A 23,557-nucleotide genomic window follows, 5' to 3' on the forward strand; every position below is an offset into this window, starting at 1 on the left:
CCCCCCCCCCCCCCCATTCTTGTTGTCTAACTTTAGGTTTGTTTGTTTGTTTTTAAAGTATTGACTATAGGTAGAAGAATACATGTTCTCTTTTAGTGAAGAGGAGCATGTTCCCAAATTCCTCCAACTTGGGTCGTCCACCCTTCCCTCCAAAACCTCAACAGCACAATAACTTCTTCAATAAGCTTCCACTGAACATACCACCCACTCTTCTCTCTCACCAGCAAATTATAGATGCTCAGTTCAACTTTCAGAATGCAGCGTAAGTACAGTAAGATTTCAGAATGGGACGTGACATGTAAAAAGCCTGTGCTTGTTAAAATTGATAATGGTTGGAAAGCATAGGTGATCAAATGAAAATAATTCTTATAGAAAAGTGAGGCTTTGATCTGACTGCAACACATTAAAGTTACCTTCCTTTGAAGGAAAGTACCTCATCTTCATGGGGAGTATTTTTTTTTATATTTTAACAAGCATGATCTTTTTAGAGAAATATTTATTGTAAGAAACATGGTTTTGCTCTATAGATAATATGCATATTTTGGTATACTTCAGTGATGTGTGAAAATACTGGTAATCTACAGAGGGTCTTTGAGGAGCTCAGCTGTAAATGTGCTTGGAGGATGAGATGGGAGGTGAGGGAACATTTTGAGATGGGGGTTATATTTTAAAGCCTAAGTGTACCCTTGTGGTTCTCATGCTAATAGTTTTCTTTAGTTAGTTTGCAACTTAAGTCTTAGAGTTGTGCATTCAAAAGTGATTGTCTCATGTTTTTATTCTAGTAAGTTTTGTCTTCTGAAAAGTGATTTATTTTCCTTTCCAAAGTATAGAGTATGCATACGACTTATAGTTAGAGGTGCACTGATGCATATTGTAAAAGGAAAATCAACATTATTGGCAATCAGCTTTTTTGGCTGATGCAGCTGATAATGCTGTTGATAAATGCCGCAGGCATGTGCAAGGCTGCAGTGTGCACGCAGCCAGGAGTGCAGTCTAGCAGCTTGAAGTGCAGTCTCTAGCTGGTAAGTCTGTTACGAGGGAAAGGCTGTGGGGGAGGGGAAGGGCTTGAGGGTGGCAGATGGAGGCCCCTGTGGTGAGGGAGGGAGTGGGGCTGGGGCAGGTGCTGCACAGCTGGGGCAGGATGTGGAATGGAGCAGGTGGCTCATGTGGGGGGGCAGTGGCTTGTATCACTGCATGCATCCCTAGAAGAGGCATGGGATGGAGGGGGGTGCCCCCCAGATCTGTATGTAGGATGAGGGCAGGCTGGAGCTGGAGGCTGTGCCACCCTCTTTCCAGTGGCTGCACTCAGGCTGGGTGGGACAGGTGATGGTGCTGGGAGAGGGGGGCTACGGTGAATTTTTGGGTGGCTCTAGCCCCTCTGTATCCTCCTCTCCTAGTGCTGTCACTGCACCTCCCCCCCTGGCTTAAGCACAGCTGCCAGGAAGAGCCTGGAGCAGCTTGTGGCTCCAGCTCACAGCAGCAGCCTGTCCTTGCCCCATGCATGGATTTGGGGGGCACATGCCCCTCCATGCCTCTCCCAGGGGTGTGTGCAGTGGTGAGAGCAGCCTCCTGGATGAGCTATGGCTCCATCACATGCCCCACCCCAGCTGTCCAGCACCTGCCCCAGCCCCACTCCCTCCCTCACTGTGGGACCCTTGATCTGCTCTCCCCCACCCCCAACCCACCTTCCTTCCCCCCACACTGCCCCTTCTCAGCAACAGACTTACCAGCCAGATGCTGCTCTGTAAGCTGCCAGGCTGCATATTGGCAATTGGATCAGTATTGGCCAATACAACTAGTCAGTAGTTGGCCATCAGTATCAGCCCAAAACATCTTTATTGGTGCGCCCCTGTATAGTTGGGATTTCCTGTGTTTTATTGTTAAAAGTGAAAACGCCCTCAGCTCTTGTATGAATAATAATCATGGACTGTAGTCTTTCCAGAGCACTCTTGAGTGGGAACCTCACAGCTATCCCAGCTGTTTCACCACAGCCATTGACTTATGGAAATGGCAACTCCATACGTACTTCGGCTGCCTCCACAACATTTCGGGGTAGGAAGTAAGTATTTGTTAGTGTATAATTACTTATGATTGTAATGCAGAAAGATATTTTTTCTGTGGTGAACAATGTACAGTTTCTTTTCAAGGGCCATCTAAAACAGTGTTTCTCAAAATGGGATACATGGTGAATTTCTAGAACAGGGGTTTTCAACCTTTTTCAATAAGTGTATCCCCGGTGGCTGGGTGGGAGAGGAGCAGGGGTTGGCAGGGTGGGGAAAGGAGTGATGGCGGTTGCATGCAGAGTGGCAACAGCATAGGGTGTTAGGTGGTGGCATCCATGGCGGCGTACAAGCTTCCCCCCTCTCCTCCTGCAGCTGGGCGGCGCCTGTGTGGTCCACAGAGGAATGCTGTTGCCCTTGACCTGCCCAGCCCTGCTTCTGGGAGGCGGTGGCATGGGGTTGTGGTGCTCTTTCCCCACCTGCCCACACATACGCCCTACGGCCTTCCCAAGTACTCCCAGTTGACAACCCCTGTTAATGTCAGTAACTTGATAAAATTTATGAGGGAGGGAAAATTCAGGCTTTAAACGCAACTCATCTCTTGTACATTTCATGGAGATTCCAATGTTTCTCTGTCAGAGAAATATTGTGTATGCCACTATTTGCCTCAGCACTAGAGAGTGTAGTTAATTCCATTATTACAAATGTCAGTGAAATTGAAGTATTAATTAAGTGTTATCATATATAATTCTAACTTTTGGAATCTTGTGCATAAGTTGTGTCTATTTAAAAAGGAAAATAAGTTTTTAAAAAAAATCTGTTATTTTAGTTTTGTTGAAAAGGGGAACTGCAGATGAAAACTGGGTTTTGCTTATTCTGGCAATGAGGGCAAGGTTTTCTCATCTCCTCATGCTTACCAGCAATAATTAGTCAGTTGGTATGTGTAAGTTCAGCATGTTAGTACAACCTTGAATAATTGCATGAATCAGATGACAGGGTAGGGGCCTTAAGGAATCTTGTATATAGGGCATAATTGCCTCTGTGCTATCTTTAGGGACTTACCATAATCAAAGTGGCCGATGGGCGATTTTCACAGGCTACTTCTGGTGCTGGCCACCATCTTTTATGGGCTTATCGTGGCAAGCCCTCCCGACCCCCCACCTTCCCTGCTGATTGGCTGAGGGTCCCTGGCAACCCTGCCCCTCACTGCTGATTGGTTGAGAGGGCTGCTCTTCATGTGGCCCTGCCCCACACCACTAATTGGCGGAAAGGGTGGGGCGTGTGAAAGGCAGCCCTCTTGGCCAATTAGCAGCAGAAGGAAGAGGGGGGGTGCCTGCCATCCTTGGCTGCTCCCCTTCATCCTGGCAGCTCCCTTCATCCCCTGTGGGCTGTGAGGCTGGGCCACAGCAGCCACTGGCTCCCACTGCAGAGCCGGCCTTTTATTTTTTTTCAGTAAGCTTTTTTTTTTTTTTTCCCAGCAATTCTGCACAAAATTGCAGAAACCACTGTTTTTCATGGTGTTTGCAGGAGCTGCTGTTCATGGTTTCCATGAAAATCATGATTTGAATCTGGCTGTCTTGGACCCAACAGTTGGATCTGTCCTCAGAATGGCAGATTAAGGCCTTGACTTAATAGTTGCATATGTGCTGGCACAGAGCACCACTAATTTCAGTGAGGTTCCATATGGGCACAGAACACACACACTTGCTCTGTGTAGAGTCTGGTACATTAAAGCTTTAGTATGTTTAGAGGCAGTTGCGATTAGTTAATGGCTTTCTCAGAATAATTTTTCTAAAATTGTACTAGATCAATTCACCTAAGGGCATGTCTATACTGTCCCCCTGCTGAGTCTGAAACTGCTGCTGAGAAACAAGCCCTGCCCACTTGCTTCTACTTTGCCCATCCAAGTCGAGCAATTAAGCAGCGTAGATTGGTATAGAGGGTGTGTGTTCCAGTCTTGTTCTCAGAGTCTCCCAAAACAGCAACTTTAATGTTAATCAATTTAATATTTCACTTAGTATTACTGCAAGTCTTTCTCATAAGACCATTGTCAGGTGCTGCTGGCAAGCGACAGGATGAAGTCTAAGACCTTAAGTCTTCATTTTGGGTTCTCCTCAGCTAACCCCTTAGCTAATTAATTGTTTTCTGCCTGAGCTGTTAGGCTAATATTTTTTTTATGCCAACTTCTCTGTACATTAATTAAAACTATACTTATGTGTAATCTTTTGGCTGATGTTTATTAAAAATGTTAACTTTCATTGTACAGTTGCTTTTAAAGCAGTGCATTCCAGTTTTCAGATTTAGTGCTTACAGAATGTGCAAATCTAGGTCATTCTCTTCTAAATGAGTTTTTAAATGCTATAGTCAGAACATCTTTCTTTCAATACAAACTTGTCATAATGAAGAGTGTGAATGCCAATATGGTATATGTAAGACAACTAGATCACTTACTAATGTGTACACCTATTCCTCGCTTAACATCATAGTTAGTTACATTCTTGAAAAATGCAACTTTAAGCGAATCAAATTATGTAACAGTAGTTACCTACTAGCAGGCGGTGGCCAAATAACATTATAACTGAACATTGCGCGATTTTAAAAAAGTATGTTCTCTATTAGATCAGCAACGTAATAACGAAACAATGTTAATTGGGATGGCGTTAAGTGAGGAGTACCTGTATTTGGATCTCTTAATTTAGACTTCATGCCTAGATATGGTACATGTGTGTTTGAAACCGAGACATTAACTTTGTGAGCCAAATTGATGACTATATGAAGCAATTAAGATCTGTCAAATGAATAGAAGTTCTTTTTTGCCCAGATTACACATTTTACTGTCTGTACAATCTAAACCTACACAGCCAAATTCTCCATTTTGAATGGCTTTTGTGGTAAGTTTCTCTTTCTCCCCTCCCTAACACTGAATTTATCAAGTTAATCACTGGATATATACAACTTCTCACTGCACTCCTGTTTATTTAACTTATTCACTACTCAAAAGTGTATTTATTATTTCAGGAAAAAGTATGGTTACTTTTTCACAAACATAGCTTGACTAGATTTCAGATTGGTTAGTCATATTCCGTCTAGCTGAATTCACCATTCAGTTTAATTTGGCTATCATATTCCTCTTAATATTGCATAATGTACATTTTTTCTGTTAAACAGTTTCTGTATTCCACTTCCAAGGTAGCTGCCCTTAGTATTTGGATTTCATTACATTTAAATTAATTATTGGATATTGATATATTTCTGAATTTCGAAGTACTATATATAGGCATATATCTAAGTTGCAAAACTATCCTGTTTTTTGCAGGAGGCTAAATGAACAAAATGTTCCATATGATGTCAAACGGCAGCGGTTTCATTCACCCCATCGTGACTCAACTCTAGTTAACCAAACAGTGCCTTTACCAGAAGAACGTAGATACTCCTTTCCAGGATCAGTTCCTTCGCCATTGTTTCATACGCATTATCTACCAGATTTGACTGGTTGTGTCCCTCCCTTGCAAGATTCATTTCCCGACCCTATAGAAACTACGCTTCCTGTGGCCAAAGATAAGGTAACACTAACATTGGCTAGAGTTTTACTTTATTTCTGGGAGAGCGTATGGTCATGTATATACAGGTTTTTTTCCTGTAAAAAAACATCTATAAAAGTAAAGTTTAATACCATCAATTTGTTTAAAAATGGCTGATTACATAAAACTGAGAGCTAGTTATGCTACTACTTATACTGTATTTTCTTACATGATCTCAAATACAGTGTGCACCTTTGTTTGGAAGTCATAAAGAAGGAAGAAAAGATATTTCCTTGCAAATACTGCTAAGTGTGGTATTTTCCTAGGGAAAACACCAGCTTTTGTAGGAGTAGGGATCAAAACATTGGAACTGCTCTGTTAACCCTCTAGCTGCAGGATGCCACTGGTGCTACTGACTGAGCCAAGTTGTCTGACCCCTTTTCTCTCACAGCTGGTGGGCAGCTGAAGGCCTAATCCTAACCAGCAACATTTGTGGAGTCAGTTGAGGGGCCCATATTCTTGTTTCAACAGGAGCCTCTGCCCCTGCTTGAGTCGGTAATAGGTTCTGCAATCTGAGCCTCTGCTGGGGGTGGCAGCGGGGGAGGGTGGGGAAGTGTCCACAGCCAGGAGCTAGGCAGCCTGGTGCTTACTGTGCTTCCCCCCCTCTGCCACACATGCAGCATTACTTTCTCATGAACTGCAGATACTGGTATTACTGTATTTTCTTACTTAATGTGCACCCCAGTTTACAGCAGCTGATTTGTGGGGTTTGTATGGTGGTTTTCTGAGGAGAGTTCATTTTGTGGGCAAGAAAATGCAGTAGTTTGTGGTACTTTTACAGAGCACTCAGTAATATTAACTTATTTCAGTAATATGAACTTAATTGCTTCTCAAGCTGGGGCTATTGTACCCAGTATGTCGGAATGTCAAGACAATTTTGCTATGGCAGCGTCTCTGCTCCTGTGTGTTGATATAGCAAATTTAGAGTGAAGCATGGCTGTTGGTATGTTCTGGCTGGGGGCAGACAATGTCTTAACTCAAATATACTCTTCTTGCATGTGAGTCTCAAAATCAGCTAAGCTGTCGCAGGCAAAAGGGCCTTCTCCCACCCAGCTGGACTGTTTCCGTAGTGTAGCAAGAGAGCTGTATGAGGTCTTTTACTCATTTATTGTTCCTCGGCAGTTTTGGAGAGGGAAAAGCATTTGTGCCCTTTACCTAGTCAGTGTGGGAGGAGAGCCACAGGGAAATAAGTGTCAGAGCCACAAAATAGTATCCTGCAGTGTTTTTGTTTTCAAGTCAAGAGACTTCTTTCCTTTGTGTAACAAAGAATAGGTGAAATCCCCTGCATTAAAAATGTGTATTAAATATTTAAATTACTAATTTTTAATGAGATGGCAAGACCTGGCTCTGTACTGTATTTACGCAAATCCAAGATGAGGTTTTTTTTCCCCCTCCATTCAACATGTAGTTAGTAACAAACCTTGAAGCTATGTATCAGCAGAAAATGTTAGTGGCCTTCCAGTCATAGCTTAGTCCTTGTAAGGCTGCAGATAATGACAGTCTGGGGTGAAATTGGCCTGCTATGAATGGACAACTCTTTGACACATTGTCCAAATTCAGACCTATAGAGTTCTTCCTATATGACAGCTCAGTGCAAATTTAGATTTGGTTAGCCTCCAGAAGAGTGAACTGACTGGGAGAAATGATACTGACATTTTTATTGCCCTGTAATCAAGGTTTTATATGAAAAAATGGAAAATATTAAACTGTATAAATCACTGAAGAGAAAAAAATGTATCTATTTTAATTTTTTTTTTGTGGACATGCCAGTTAAGTCAGCAGGTTCTGGAGTTGTTTCAAGCCTGTCAGCAACAAACCTGTGACTTGAACAAAAAAGAGCTCTGCCGAACGGAACTCCAGCGGGAAATTCAGCGAATTTTTCCACGTACGTTTTAAGCACTTGGCATACATTGAATATTCTATTTTCAGATATGTGATTTGGTTCAAGCTGAAGAAAGGACCCCGATTTTTTTTTTTTTTCTTTTTTCACCTGTACTTTATTTTGTTATAGAGGGCAGACTCTTTTTGGTTGGATCCTCACTGAATGGGTTTGGTACTCGTAGCAGTGATGGTGATTTGTGCCTCGTGGTTAAAGAAGAGCCAGTAAGTCTGTTAAAGTTGTTAAAACTGCATGCCTGTCTGTATGGCAAACTCTTTAAGAATGCCAAATGTCCATGTTAAGTTTCCACTTTAAAAAGTGTGTAGGGTTCTGTGCCATAGATTTATTTTTTAATATATGTGCTTCATTAAAAAGACCTCAGGGCTGCAGTGTGGCTGAGTAGGATGTCCCTGGCTCCCTGCTTGTGTGGGGGGGAAGTAGTGGGTGGGGGGAAGGAGAGGAGAGGAGGGTTCCCTGCCCTGCCCCGCCCCCCTGCTTGCTGCTGCTGGAGAGACTCTGGGATTTCACTGTGGCTGTGCAGAGTGTCACAGCTCCCTTCAGGTGTAGGGGAAAGTTGGGGGCAGGGGGATTTCTTCTCCTTCCCATCAGCTTGCTGCTGCCTTGGAGATGACAGACTCTGCTCTGGCATGGCAGGGGTGTGCATGCTTGCCTGATCTGTGGTCACATGGTGGGGGTGGGATATATTTGTCCTATGTTTAGTGCTGCTAGGTGTGGGGGATGAACCTGGAGCTCAGATCTGTGCCAGGGCAGGGATTTCTTTTCCAAATAGGCTTACACTGGAGTGGAGCATTGCACCCTGCGATGCCACAGGGCCAGAAGATGGCTATTGTACAACATACTTTGTGCTATATGTGCAAATTAAAGCTGGATAGCAACCATCTATAAAGTTAGTATACATTTTCGAGGCTAACTTTTATAGCTGGGTGGACCTTTTTGTGGCATGATAGGTGCTTTGCATATGTAGCTAGTCTTAGTTAATTGTGCTGTTAAGTAGCTAATTGTGCAATGCCTGTAATGTGTAGAGGGGGCCATTGTGTTATGAGAAAATTGGATCAAATGTTCCAGTGATGCAAAATTCATCAGTGAATTGCCACAGGTAGAAACCTTTATTATGCGATTTCTTTTAAGTCAAATATGGTAAATGTAAGTTACTGTGCATAGAAAGAAGAAATTTGAATGTGGAAAATTTTAAGTTCTAAGAAAAGGAAAATCAAAAGTTTAATTAAATAGGTTCTGTGGTGCTTTTTGTAACTACTGTAATTAAAATGAATTATAAAAATCCTATTCCTTTAAATAGGGGCTTAGCTTTGTTTTTTAGTTGTCTGTTGTGAAGTTACATACATGATGATTAATAATTGGTATGAAGTATTTGGTTTTTGCCAAAGAGAACATAATGAAATAATTAATATCAAGTTCCCCAGTCTTGCTAATGTAGATTTACAACATTTCTTAAATTTGCCAGTTGACCATCATTATTTAAAAGTGACTATTTACATGCAATAAAAGAAGTTTAGTGCAGGGAAAAATACTGAAGGGGTGAGTGGGTCATGTATTTCTGTTCTGTAACCTAACTTAATTTTTATATTTCAGGTAAATCAGAAGACTGAAGCAAGGCATATACTCAGCTTAGTCCAAAAACTCTTCAGTACTAAACTTTGTAAGTCCCAATTTACTATGCGATGGAAAAATTATTGATAACCCTGGAAAAAGAATGGCTATTTAATTAAGATATATACATGTCTAGATTATAGTTATATCATTATCATGTTAATTAATATAGGGTCTCTTATCTGATGGAGAAGGTACAATAGTTGAGAAGTAATAATATTTTAACCCTGAAATACTAGCATCAAATCTAGAATGTGTAAAACTAATTTTAATTGTTATCAAACTCTACCCTACAGTGCAGAAGTGACAATTTCTGCTTAGGAAAGTTCTGGGAATGCTCAAAAAAGAAAAAAAGGGGGTGGGGGGGAGCAGTACAGCCATATAACTTACTGTTGCATACACCCATATAAATTATGCAAATGGCATTAGTCATTCGCCAGATCCTATTGACATAAATATTAAGATACCGTTTAAGCTGCTTTAAGCATTCTTGACAGCCTGTGTGGGAGCAGCCTGCTTTCAGCTGTTCATATCTCATTAGGGCTTGTCATGTTGTTACTTAGAGTCTGTGTCAAGCTCTCTTCAGCTGTTTTTACCTCTTTAAGGCTGGCTACATTAGTAGTTGCCATTAATAGTAACTTTGAAATTGACAAGACCTAGTCAGTTTTAGGGCTACCAATAAACCAGTCCTGTCAGAGGCTGAGAGGCTAGAAGGATTTACTCACCCCACATGTTGTGCAGTTTTCAGATTAGCCAGTAAGCCTGCTGTGAGTCTTAGATTGCCTGCAAAAGCAGCATATCATCTTTAGTTGCAGCAGTGTAATGAACCAGTTTATCAAAACATTTTGCATTTTCTTTCCTTACATAACTGAATATTAATGACAATCTGAGAATTGTAATCTCATCATGTAACCATTTATTTTGATTCCATTCTGTATCTTGATGAGCATGTGCTCCAAGTTTATGAATTTAGAAAATTTAGCCATCAGTGGGCTACACATGCCCTTCTGCTTCCTCTCCTAGAGATGTAAAGGATAGAATGATTCCAGTCGCCACTTAAATTCTTCTTATTGTCAGTAAGTCTCCTAAATGGCAGAGTCAGAATGACCTCATTACTACTGTAGTCCTTTCTTGATACATTTTAAGGTTGTGTACTGATTGTGCCTTCTATGCACAGGTACACCTTCTGATTTTTAACTTTAGCTCATTCATTTAAATAAAATGGAGAACAATATTTTGGATAAATTTTAGACCAACTGCTCTGGTACCAGGACTAATAAAGGGCTTGAAAATGTCAAGTTTTAAAGCCTGCCCATCATGTTATAAAGCAGTTCCTTAACCAACATAAGTCAGAAATGCCTTTTCCTGTAGAAAGAGGCAAGGATTTCTTAGGCTGGTATCTTTTATTGGACCAACTGCATAGCTGAGATAGTTAGACAAACTTTCAAATCCAAGACATTCTTCATCAGGTTGCTGCTGAAGAATGTCTTGCATTTGAAATCTTGTCTTGACTCTATAGCAGGTATGCAGTTGGTCCAATAATAGATATCACCCTTAGAAATCATTGCTGCTTCTCAAATTCTTAGACTATCACTGCTACAACATCACTGTAACACTAACATTTTCTTAAAGCATATATCCATGCAAAATATGTGCTTTGTAATTTTCAAAGCACATCTGGGAAACCAAGAAGCCACCTTCTAAGCTGTTTCATGGAGAAATCAGGAGAAGAGTGCACGACCAAAGAAGCTCCTATTTCTTCTTGAAAATCTTATTCACTGAATGATTCTTACACAAGAGGATCCATTCTGCTTTCTTGAGAAATGAAGCAAGTTTATTTGTGTAAGTCTGCCAATGATGTTCTCAGATACCCATGTCTTTTCTTTAGGACATTCTTTTGGGTTGGGGTCAGCACAACAGCTTCAGGACAGCATTCTCTTGCAACAACAGCAGCTCATACTTGGTACAGTAGTTCCTGCAAGAGATCAAAGTTACTGCTAAACATAGCCCTCAGGAACCTGTGTTTCCAGTTTCTTGCATTGTCATTGGTATCACAAGTTCCCAGGGATGCATAGGAATAGTTCTTGACTTGAAATGCAGTGGAAGCCTTTCGACAATAGGGAATAATTCATATTGTCCTTCAAGTTATAGCAAGTCTTGAAGACATCTGTGAAAGTATGCCATAACTTGTTTTACTTTGTGTACCTTTGTGACTTCAGTATCTTGAGTTGTTCATCAGAGATTCCAAAATTTGACTAAGGTTGCCCTATCAACAAAACAAGTAAACCAGCAACTTTCAAATGCTTGTGAAAGACCCTGACACAGGCTTTGTAATCCCTTTATTGGTGAGAACGACAGGAATGTGTGTGTTTGGGAGTGTCCTTTACTACACCCATGCCTTTTAAGGTTTTGACAATAGAGATTTCTAGGAAGGGTTAAGATACCCATATGTCAGTGCCAAACCTGTGATTCCTCTTAGATGCCCAAACTCATACAAAACATAGTAGAGCCAGGAGTGACACCTGGCATGCAGGTAGTTTCTATTTTTCAAGTGGCATAATAATCCAAGTTCTAATAGATAATGTCTTCAGTGTTTTACAGAAACAGAGAGAAGACCTAGATTGATTTAGTTTACTCTGTGCTGATTTAGTGGCACTCTACCTGCCAGAGGATGTCAGTCAATGATCTGGCAGACCAACTAAGCAAAAAAAAGATGTCATTGTTAGAAGTGATTTCTGAAATAATTAGTTTTGTCCCAGGCTTTTCACAAGTTGGAAGCTTCTCAAGTTGACCTCTTTGCAAATGTGCCCAGCCTCTTTGCTGGAGGCAAAGGGTGTAGGAATGTAGTGTTCATACCTGATGCTTTTGTCATTTAATGGTCCTGTCATCTGGTGCATGCATTTCTTCCATTTCCTTTCATTCCAAAAGGCAGTGACTCAGAACAGAGCATAGCTGATTCTTTTAGTTCTTACATTGTGGCATCAGTTCTGGTATTCAGATTTTTAGTGGAGCGCAGATCATCTTGGCAATAAGTGTGGTTACAAAGGAAGGTAATTACTTCAGTCTATAGGATATCAGTACATAAGAGGGGTGCCGGCTTGGCAGCATCTCTCTGTTCTCACTTTCTTTAGAAGCTACCTGCTGCTTACTCGCCAAGAATGGGATCCATAAGTACAGATATCCAGAGGAGAGCCTTCCTGAGACTGATTATTTGAGATATTCTGTATATGTGGATCTTGCAGCTTGGAAACTTGGACCAAAATTCCGGATGATGAAGCAACTTGATTACAGATGGGATCGCTTTGCACTTTTGTCTTTAGGGGGAGTGCCAGGGTACATAGAATTCTCAAAAGATGCCACATTTCTGCACAAAACGTATATACACACCAGGATAGAATGGGAGCCACATTACAAAGTATCTTGAAGATTCGGTTACAATGAGACAAGTATCTGTTCTTTTCCAGCTTTATTCCCATGTTGCTGTATCATTTTTTTTTTTTTTCAGAAGAAAAGGTATCTTTTCAATTGGACAGTTTTATAGCATCACTTTTTTATTAGAATTCTTATCTAACTAATATTTAAGTGTTACTTGGATTGTATGAAATGGATGTTTTGGCATCTTGTAAATCCTTTATGACCAGACTTGTTAAGGAGACTTTTCTCTGAATCTTTTTGTAGAAAAACAGTATATGTGCCCCTATCTTATGAAAACAACTGTTGCTAATGCTTTTTTTTCTACTTAACTGGCACTGAATACAGTGACTGCACTAAAACTTTCTGTTATCCTTATGGATAGTTTTGCCCAACAGAGAGAATCTGGTTTAGGCTTCCATAATCTCAGCCAATGCCAGAAGTAATTAATACATTTTATCAGCTTCCTCCTCCAGCCCTAAACTCTGATATTGGAAACGACATGCTGGATTTAAAACAGTGAAGTCTATTTAGCACTTTCTAATGGAGGATAAAAGACTCAATGGCCATGTCTACACAAAATGCTCATTGTGTAGTAGCGTTGCATGGCAGCAACTGTGACACAAGGCTGTTGCGCAGTAGTCTTGGGCTACTGCACAGTCTGTCATGAAAAAGCCATTCGTCAGTGCTACTGTGCAGTAACTTGGGTTACTGTGCAGTCATTTAGTACTTGTATAAAGGGTTGTTTATACAAGTACTAAATGCCTGCACAGTAATGACCGTGCAATCAGTGTCTCCTGTAGATGCAGCCATTGTGTTGGGAAGAAAGATATCTGTTTCAACTATTGCCATATCTGAGGGGGAAAAGGCTATGTTTAAGATTTTTTTCAAATGACCAAAGATTAGCTAATACCATTCTTATCAAAGGTGTCACAAAATGTGAGTAAGGCCATCTTTTCTTTAGAAGCTGCAATGAGGCAATTAACCTCTAATGTATCAAGTGCCTTATGTGGTTAAGATCTTCAGCACTTCTTCCAGAGATAAGTGAAAGAACCTGTCCTTCAACTGGGCAGTCTTCTGAAATTGAAGAGAGTTAGTGTTTAATCTATAGTTAGATCTTCTGATATATTCTAGGATTTCTTTGTTAGACTGAGACAGTGCAACAAGTATTGCAGATCTTTATCCTCTATCTATCTGCTTTTCCAGTGGGCTTCCCCACCCCCCATTTGTCAGTGACTATTCTATTAGCATTATTAAAACTCAGCTACAGCAAGAACAGAGAAGAAAAGCTTCTCAGCCACTTTAAAAAGTGGGGAACAATCTACTGCATCATCTCGTACGAGACCACATGTACATGCTCGGATTTGATATGTACTGGAATACAGCTTTCAACATTCATACAATAACGTTTCTGGCCCTACCCCTTTGGAAACTTGCGGTGTCACTTACTATAGCTAGCAATCAGTAACTTCACATGATTTGGATTTCAGAGATCCTTCTTGGCTATTAAATTCAAAATCCTTCCTACTTCTAGTCCTACCTCCCTTCCCTTTTTCCAGGATTTCTTTATGAGAATAGCTTGAAAAAAGAATGCCTTTCCCTCATACAGGTGGACACTATAGAAGTTCTAAGTGGCTTCAACGGGAAAGCATTTTATGTAATGTACTTTTGAATCCCAAAGAACGATAATATCTTTGTCCCATGGTGGATCTTGGGAAACAAAATTTGTTCACCAATGGATTCATTTCCATGTATTGTCTCTTGTTTCTGTATTCCCGTATCTTTCTTTGCAGGACTTATTTTAAAGCTCTTGATTTAAGAGATACAAATTTCAATGTCTCCAGTACACTATTTAATACAAATGCTAACTCTTTGACGAGGACCACTCTGCTATAAGATACGTCTTTTTCACCTTTTGTGCAGCATCAAATGTGCGGTCCTGTTCCCCTTCCTCTCCCCCTCCCCCATTACAAAGTGGCTGTTGGTTGAAACACACAAGGCAAGAGATCTCCATCTACCCTTTAGATGACCGCACCCAGAGGGTGGTGGTGGTCGGGTCTTATTCGACCTGGAGGGATGTGGGCAGTGGGGTTCCTCAGGGCTCAGTCCTCGGGCCCGCACTATTCAACATCTTCATCAGTGACTTGGGCAAGGGGGTAGAACGCACCCTGTTCAAATTTGCAGATGACGCCTAAGATGTGGGGTGAAGTGGATACGCTAGTAGGAAGGAACAGGCTGCAAGCGGATCTAGACAGGTTACAGGGGTGGGCCAATGAGAACAGGATGGGATTCAGCACTGACAAGTGCAGGGTAATGCACCTGGGGAGGAAGAACCAGTGGCACACCTACAGGCTGGGGAGCTCCCTTCTCACCAGTGCAGAGGCAGAAAAGGATCTTGGAGTCATCATTGATGCCACAATGAACATGGGCTGACAAAGTGGGGGCGCGGTCAGGAAGGCCAACCATACCTTGTCGTGCATTCACAGATGCATTTCAAGCAGGTCCAAGGAGGTGATCCTCCCCTTCTATGCAACACTGGTCAGGCCACAGTTGGAGTACTGTGTCCAGTTCTGGGTGCCGCACTTCAGGAGGGATGTGGCCAGTATGGAGAGGGTCCAAAGGAGGGCCACTCGCATGATCAGGGGTCAGGAGGGCAGGCCCTACGAGGAGAGGCTGAGGGACCTGAACCTGTTCAGCCTCCAAGAGAGAAGGCTGAGAGGGAATCTAGTGGTAGTCTACAAACTAGTCAAGGGGGACCAGCAGGCATTGGGAGAGTCCCTGTTTCCCCAAGCACTCCCAGGAGTTGCAAGAAACAATGGACACAAGCTAGCGGAGGGTAGTATTAAGCTAGACATTAGGAGGCACTATTTCACTGTCAGGGCAGCTAGAACCTGGAACCAACTTCGAAAAGAAGTGGTGCTGGCTCCTACCCGGGGGGGGCTTTAAAAGGAGGCTGAACGAACATCTGGCTGGGGTCATTTGACCCCCAGTACTCTTTCCTGCCACGGCAGCGGGTCGGACTAGATGATCTCCTCAGGTCCCTTCCAACCCTACCAACTATGACTAGGTAATTAAATCTCCCCAAAGCAAGCAACTTTCCTTATTTATAGCAAAACTACACCCCTTCTTTGACAAAATAGGTCTTGGGCTGTACCAGCAGATATTGCTTCTGGTATGCTCTTAGCAGACCCTGTTCATAAGGGCTACCTTCATCTCAAATTTAGACAGAAAAGAGGTAAGTAAAGATGATATTGTTTTTCTTTCTCAGGCTAATGAGGTTGATAGCCTTAGTTGCAAATGTAACACTTCATGCTTGTTGACATGAGAACTTTGCAATATTGATTACCTAAAAGAAAAAAAAGGTTCTAAATCCAGCACATAGTAGGCTTTAGAAATTCTCCATTTTTCAAGGATTGCTTCTGTATCTATGGAGTAAGTCCTCTATAGCAGTGGCATGAAGCAAGTGTGTGTGTGTGTGTGTGTGTGTGTGTGTGTGTGTGTGTGTGTGTATATATGTGTGTGTAGGGCTTAGTCCATCTGTCTGTGTCCATCTGTCCGTAACGCTTTTGGGGGTGTGTGGCTTCAGCCAGTAGTGCCAAGAATGGCGGGTAGGGCATGGCTCCAGTGGAGTGGGTCAGGTAGACATGGAGCGGCAAGCGGGGTGGCGGAGGGCCAGGCACGGAGCGGCTGGGGGGGTGGTGTGGGGCGAGGCACGGAGTGGCAAGGGGGTGTGGCATGGGGCTGGGTGCAGAGGCAAGGAGGGAGCAGGCAATTTACTAGTCCTTTAATAACATTGATGATGATGACTGTCACATCAGATATATCTAGTCCAGATGCAACCAGATGAGGATATAGAGCAATGAACTGGATTTGAACGGCTAGATGAGCTCTCAAAACCTTCCTGCCTCTGACTGATTTGATTACAGGATGATCTGCATAGCTATAGACAATAAAAACATAAGAATAGTCATTTACAGACCATAGGACCATCTTGCCCAGTATCCTATCTCGCACTGGCAGAGAGTAGATGCTGAAAGGGAGACCGAACAGGGTATGGCTAGGAAGTTTTCCCCACTGTTCCTCTTTCACTTGCAGTCTTTAGCATTTAAAGTATAGGAAGTTCTGATATTTAGAGCCTGTATCCCTGACACCCATGCTCAATATCCACTGATCCCTCTTTCCTACAAGAATTTGTCCAATCAGTTTTTGAATCTGGCTAAGCTGTCGGCCTTCACAACATCTGGTGGCAATGAGTTCCACACTTTAAAGAGAATTTCCTTTTGTTCTTTTTAATTTACTACTTACTAGTTCCATTCTGTGACCTCTAGTTCTTGTATTGTGTAAGAGAGTAAATAATAAATCCCTGTTTCCTTTCTCATCACCATTTAGTATATTGTAAACCCTTATGTCTCCCCCTCAAGCATCTCATTTCTAACTGAATAGGTGTAGCCTCTTATACTCTCCTCATATGGAAGTCTCCTCATACCACTAATCATCCTTGTTGCCCTTCTCTGGTTCTTCTGTAGCCTTTTTGGGGTGTGAGGACCAGAACTGGGCACAATATTCAAAGCGTGGATGCACAATGGATTTATAAAGGAGCATGATGTTATTTTCAGTTTGGTTCACAATTCCCTTCACAAATTCCTAATGTTTTGTTTGTCTGTAATTGCTGCTGAGCACTCAGTGGATGTTTTTAGTAAACTATTCACAGTGACTCCCAGATCTCTTCCCTGTGTGGTAACTGCTAATGTAGAGCCCATCATAGCATAGTAGATATCATTTGGGTTGTTTTTGCCCAGGTGCATCATTTTACATCTGTCTCCATAGAACTTCATCCACCATGTCGTTTCCCATTTGTTCAATCATGCCAGATCAGTCGTACCAGATCCTTCCGTAGTTCCTCACAGTCCATCTTGGTCTTTACCACTTCACATAATTTTGTGTCATCTTCAAATTTGGCCACCTTGCTAGTCGCCCCCTTTTCCAGATCATTTGAATGTGTTAAACAGCACTGATCCCAACACAGATCCCTGGGGGAACCTGCTGTTTACTTCTTTCCATCCTGAAAACTGACCATTTACTTTGTTGGAGTAGACCAGGGATATGGTCTACTCTAGTAGAGCAGCATCTGGATTTTCAGCTACTTGTACCTTCTGTAACATAGTAAATATTGCACTGTGGATCTGGCATCAACATCTCCTGTTAATCCTGGAAAGGCAATTTTCCAAACCCTATTTAATTAGAACTTTTGTCATCCTTCCTGAGTATAAGTACTTTTAGTCAATCTATTTTGAGCCAGCACATGGATTACTTGTGTGTAACTTGAGTTGTTCATGGTGGATTTTCATTTTCACCCTCTTGGCATTCCACACCCTGATTACAAGGCCATGGAGTACAGGGACAGGGCCTGAGATGGTTGGAGCACTGTGCTCTTGTGTAGCTTTAGCCTTGCAATGTTTACGAATGATGTTGGGAGAGGAACTGCTTCACTACATCTTGCTAGTCAGTGTTATGATCTGACCTATACTAATTGGTGCAAACAGTGGGTGTGAATATGCAGTCTCTCTTTTGAACATTGGTTACAAGTTACTAACTTTCATGTTTCTGTAAGAATGACCAGAAATGACGATAGTGGTATCCAGATATGCATCTAATAATACAATCTCAGAATGTCAGTCTTTGTTATCCAGGATATTATAATCAAAACTACTTTCAGATCTGGTTAAAGGGATATTGTCAGTTAATTTGTCCCAAGATGCAAATTTTGAAAACAAGTCTTTACAGATCCTAAAACCAAACAGACATTTTGCTTTCTTTTAAAGGAAAATAAATTTTTAATAAAATAATATCATCATACAGCATTTACAACATAAGCCTACAACTTCAGGTTGAATGTCAACATTAACATTCTAATAACTGCTTACTACTCTATTCACAATCCTGATTGAGAGAAATACAAAACAGGATTTATAATGATGAGTAAGGCAAAGATTGTGATGGAGTGGTAAAGATAAATGCAAAATAGTCTTACCTTTAGCTTGTCCATAAGTATTACTCTGGTTTAATTGACATAAGTGAAGTGCAATCGGATGTTAAATGTTTGGTACGGATGACCTGTCGAGTTTAAGTGGTCCAAGGCTTACTTAAATAGGGCAGATAATTAAAAGACCTTTACTCCATTCCCTCAATGGTTAAGACAGCTCCTTTTGCATTCAATGTTTTTTCTGTCTGCCTCCTGATTCCCAATGAAAGAGACATGCTTCTGAGGGGGTAAATCCTATTTCTGTAAAAACAAAGTGCAGCAGCAGTCCTTCCCTTTTGATAGAAAAGTGCTTTAATTATAAAATTAACTTGTTCTGTATAATGATAAGTCTGGTGAATGTTTCTTGGAGTATTCTCCATTAATAGAATAAAATAATTTCAAAGGGAAGTTTAAACATAGTTTATTTGTGTAGAAGAATATATGTTTTTTATGGATTAAGTATAAAAGAATCAAAATATTTAGCAAAATGCAGAAGTAAAAAATCATGAATATAGAACTGAAATGATTAAACTCTACATAGGGTGCACCTGCCTATTCTTGATGCTAGGACGGGGTGGGCAAAATATGGCTTGCGGGCCAGGTGTGGTCCACCGACTGGCTGGATCCAGCCTGTGGCTGTCCCTGTGGTGCTCCACATGGGGCTGAGCCCCACCCAGTCCTTCTGGGGCAGCTTGCACCATGTTTCTGCCAGCCCGGGTCCTGGCCAGCATGCAGCTTTTGGCAAGGTTGTTCCCAGTGCAGCTGTAGCTGGGCAGATTGTCCTCTGCTCCCTTCACCTCTAGCGGAAGCAGCTGGACTGAAGCTTTCCTTCTCTTCCCCTGCCTACCTGCCCACCGGGAGCAGCACAGCAGGGCCAGGAGTGGGAGGAGGAGCAGCTGCTGGAAGCGAAGGGAGCACAGCAGCACCCAGCCAGCTGTGGCTACACCTGAAATAACCCCACCGGAAGCAGCATGCTGGCCAGAGCTAGCGCTGGCAGAGCTATTCTGCTCCCCTTGCCTTCAGCTGTGTCTGCTCCTGTAGCATCACTTCAAGTGGACAGGTGAGGCTCAGGCTGGGGTCAGGGCTGATGGTTGTGTGTGGGAGCATGGCTCTGGCTGCCCTGGGTGGGGCTCAGTCTTGTGTGGAGCACTGCAGGGGTAGCTGCCCACTAGGCAAGCTCTGTTGCATGTGCCCTCTGCTTCCTCCTCCTTCTCTTCACCCTCAGCTGGCTCCCAGGCAGGCTCCCCCACCCATCACGTGCATACACCTCCCAGTCCCCGCTCTCCAGGGCAGGGTTTGCAGGGGGCAGATCATGTCCGTCCCACTCCCAAACACTGCTTTGCACCCACCCAAAGCCCCATGGGGAATTTTGAGTTGGGGGTGGTGGGAGAATTCTGACCCAGCCTGTGACAGCTCATCAAAACTCCTTATGTGGCTCTTGGGCCCAAATAATTGCCCACCTGTGTGCTAGGCCATATTGCTCTTTCTCAGCATGGTTTTGACTTGGCTGGCAGGGGTTTGGTCCTGGGCTACAGTAAGATTTCTCTTGTGAATAAGTACTTCTCAATGTAGAGATTACGCTATTTACATTTAGCTTTTCTTGCATCTTATGAACTAAAATCCTTCTGCTAATTCTAATTTTTAAGTAGGTGTGAAGTTCATTTAATTTTCGTATAATAACTCTAGGTTGTCTTTTAAGTGATAGTTATTCATCATTGTAAAATTTCATTACAGGGTTAATTAACAGGGAAAGGTAATTCATCACAATAGCCTGAAGTTTGGCAGAAGACAGGGTAGAGATTTACCTTATAAACTTGCTGAACAAGAGATTCATAAACTTCCATGAGCAAGAGTTCACTTCATGAGATGTTTGTAGGGTGCATTTCTATTTTATCTCATCTATTTCATTAAATTACTTTAGCTAAATCCACTAATAGTCTCTTATTCACTATAGATTGACAGCCAGCTTGACTTTTACTCTAGTATATGTTTTTTTTAATGTCAGTATTTTGCAGGAAACTTACTGCATTTATTTCCCCTCCCTCCCCCTTTCAGCAAGCTACATTGAGAGACCTCAGCTGATTCGAGCAAAAGTGCCAATAGTGAAATTCAGGGATAAAGTCAGGCAAGTATCTTAATTTAACCTTCTTTCTTAGACCTTGATGTGTTTAAAGTAATTGTACTTTGCTCGTGAAATAGTTCCCTTAAAGTTTTTTGTTCATATTTGACATTTATAGTCATATCACAAGTTTGCATTTTCTCAGCTAGCACATTGGCTCATTTCTTTTATTGCCCAAGGCAGCCATCATAACTGGAATGCTGCTGTTTCTATGTTCTGACTGAGTATCGCTGTGTCACAGAAATAATCTATTTGGTATTTCTGAATGCTTTGCTTCTGTAGACCTTCATTAATAAATACCTTGCAACAGAGAAGAAGTCAGAGAAAAATATTGTTAAAAGCAAATTTGCTTTTTGTGAAAACTAATTTGTCAAGAATTTATTCACAGCTCAGACTTAGTGTAAGCTGTCTTCCTGTTATCAAGCAAGCATTGTTTTTTGTAATAAAACAATATCTTTTTTTTTTAGTATGTAAAAATCTACAAAGAATCTTTTATCTGAATGGTATTCAAAATTAATATTTCAGGCCCTTTTATAGGGAAATGATTTGTGTTTTGTAGCAAATATTATGATTTATCAATGGACTGTGTACATGCATTATTGAAAGAAGGTACTGAAAGTATGTCTAAGGCATGGGCATGTTAATGATAAATAGTAGTTACATTTTATATTAATTACATTAATGCCTGTGAAAATAATATTAGAAATATGAAGGAGTGCTGAACTAGTTTACTGTACTAAATTTGTGCTTTCTGTTAATCCATTTTAGTAGTCGATACCCAACTTTTTATTGAATTGGAGAAAGCACATAATGGTCTGTGAATAGTACCTGAGTCTTTCCATGTTTCTAAGGCCCCATTTTAGAATAAGACTATGATTTGTATAAACCTTTCATGTTTTGATATGTAGGTACAGGTTTCCCGTAATTTATGTGGGTTCTATATATGCAAATTGGCTCTTATGCGATCACCCATTTTATACCCCAGATTCGTTATATGGGAGGTAAATTCACTTTTATGTGATCAGCTCTGGGGCTCCACTTGTGCCCCCTCACCCCAGCTCCTGGACTGGGCTGTGCCATGGTGCAGGCAGGTAGTGTCAGCTGCTCCCGGGGCTGCTGCAGCAGGGGCTGGGGTGAGTGGGGAGAAGTGGAGGTAAGTCCATAGGGGAAGGGGTGTGACACAGCTCGTCGGCTCCTGGGGCTGCAGAAGGGAGGAAAGCGGAGGAAACTGTGGGTGCAGGGTGTGGGGCATGGGATAGGGGTGTGTAGCTCTTTGTGCTACATGGGCCCCAGGTGGGCTGGGGGTCGCGCTGGGCTCTTCTCGGGGCACGTGCCCCTGGATATGCATGCAGTAGGAGAGCAGGCTGCCGCTGCAGGCTGGGGCTGGCAGCGGTACCAGGCTTTTCCCGGTGCTTGGCGGTGGTGCTGGGAGAGCAGGTTGGGGTGGCGCTACGGCAAATTTTGTGGTGGCAGCAGCTCCCCTCCCATTGCCATGGCCTGCCCCAAGCACTGGGAAGAGCCTGGTGTCAACCCCAGCCTGCAGCGGCAGCCTGCTTTCGTCCTGTGTGCAGATCTGGGGGCATGCGCTCCCCAGGAAGATGGTGCAGCCCCCCCAGCCTGCAGCCTTCCCAGGGGGCATGTAGCAGCAAGATCTGTACCCCCAAAATCTGGCGACCCACACTTACTCAGTTTCCTCTGCTTTGCTCCCTGATGCAGCCCTGGAAGTGGTGGATGGGCTGTGCCGCAGCCCTTCCCCCGCCCCTTCCCTAGTCCTAGCCTTGCTTCCTCCCTTCCTCACCACCGTGGGAATGTATCCCTATTTCTTGCATTGTAAACTGGGTTTCCTGTATGCAAATTTGATTTATGTGCAGTTTTCTGGGAACTCACGTACTGCATAAATCAAGGGAAACCTGTATTCCTAATAGGAATAGTTCTTGATATGAGCTCTGCTGGCACCACTTTTCCTCCTCCGGCTCCCCAGTCTACTTGGCCATTGAAAATGGAAAAAAAAAAACTATTGGACTGGGCCTTTTAAGAGTGGATAGGATCAAAAAGCCTTACTCTAGTACTATAAAATACATCATCTCTGTTTTCATTGGTGCTTACCTTCCAATATTGCTGTACTTTAATTCTGTAAAATGCAGAATACTTCAGAATTTACTTTTTCCACATATTTAAGGTTCTGAATAGCTGGAAGCATTGGAGAACTAGGTTTTTGCACTAGACTGAATCATGATACTAAGATAATGTAAAATTAATACTTAAATGTAGGCAGTTAACTGTAGGTATAAATTAAATAAGTGTATCCAAGTAATAAATTACTTAAGTTATGTGACGTTTGTCCAAATACCACAGTAAGTAGCTTTTTATATAAAAATTTAGTAGTAAATCCCAGGTAGTTTAACTAAATGTTTAGGTTACTATAAAAAAAAAATCCTTTAAAAATTCCTGGTAAGTATGGACATGACATTAAACAAATGGATAAGTTTACATGTCTTATATTATAAAGTACATATTATGAATACTTAAAACTTCATCTAATGCTAATGCAATCTAAATTATTATAACCTAACTAACAATGATCCACAAAATACAAATCCTTGGTAATCAGGACTTGAAGAATTTGCTTGTTAACAACTAGTTCAAGGTATAAACAAATTAGATAAGAAGCCAAGGCTACCATGTCCCCAGCAGTTTACAAGAATGAAGCTGTGTTTTGCTATTCTTATATGTATAATTGGAACATTGTTGGCCACAGTTAAACAACACAACATATTTTGTTATATTTCCTTTCTTTGATTTGCTCTAATTGTAAAAAGGATAAGAAAAACTTGGTCACTTTGCAACTTTCCTGAATGGTCTTAGTGTCTCCCCCATTTTCCCTGTTTTTTCTCCTTCCATTAAATTCTCTTTCCC

At 41.9% G+C, this 23,557-nt stretch overlaps 1 protein-coding gene across 3 annotated transcripts in view; it reads left to right on the top strand.

Annotated features, from left to right (window-relative positions):
* TENT2 (terminal nucleotidyltransferase 2) overlaps positions 1–23,557 on the top strand; it is a 92,045-nt gene that overhangs the window by 4,237 nt on the left and 64,251 nt on the right. For 2 of the 3 annotated variants that reach the window (XM_006021419.3, XM_025201380.1), the window contains exons 2-8: positions 59–262; positions 1,934–2,059; positions 5,317–5,563; positions 7,352–7,466; positions 7,593–7,684; positions 9,072–9,138; positions 20,578–20,647. In XM_006021419.3, the coding sequence (XP_006021481.1) occupies positions 108–262; positions 1,934–2,059; positions 5,317–5,563; positions 7,352–7,466; positions 7,593–7,684; positions 9,072–9,138; positions 20,578–20,647 (872 nt within the window). In that variant the 5' untranslated portion in view covers positions 59–107. The remainder of the gene's footprint in view (positions 1–58; positions 263–1,933; positions 2,060–5,316; positions 5,564–7,351; positions 7,467–7,592; positions 7,685–9,071; positions 9,139–20,577; positions 20,648–23,557) is intronic. The other variant, XM_025201381.1, reaches the window with a different exon arrangement.

This window comes from Alligator sinensis, unplaced genomic scaffold, assembly GCF_000455745.1.
Source record: "Alligator sinensis unplaced genomic scaffold, ASM45574v1 scaffold159_2, whole genome shotgun sequence".
Lineage (NCBI taxonomy): Eukaryota > Metazoa > Chordata > Crocodylia > Alligatoridae > Alligator > Alligator sinensis.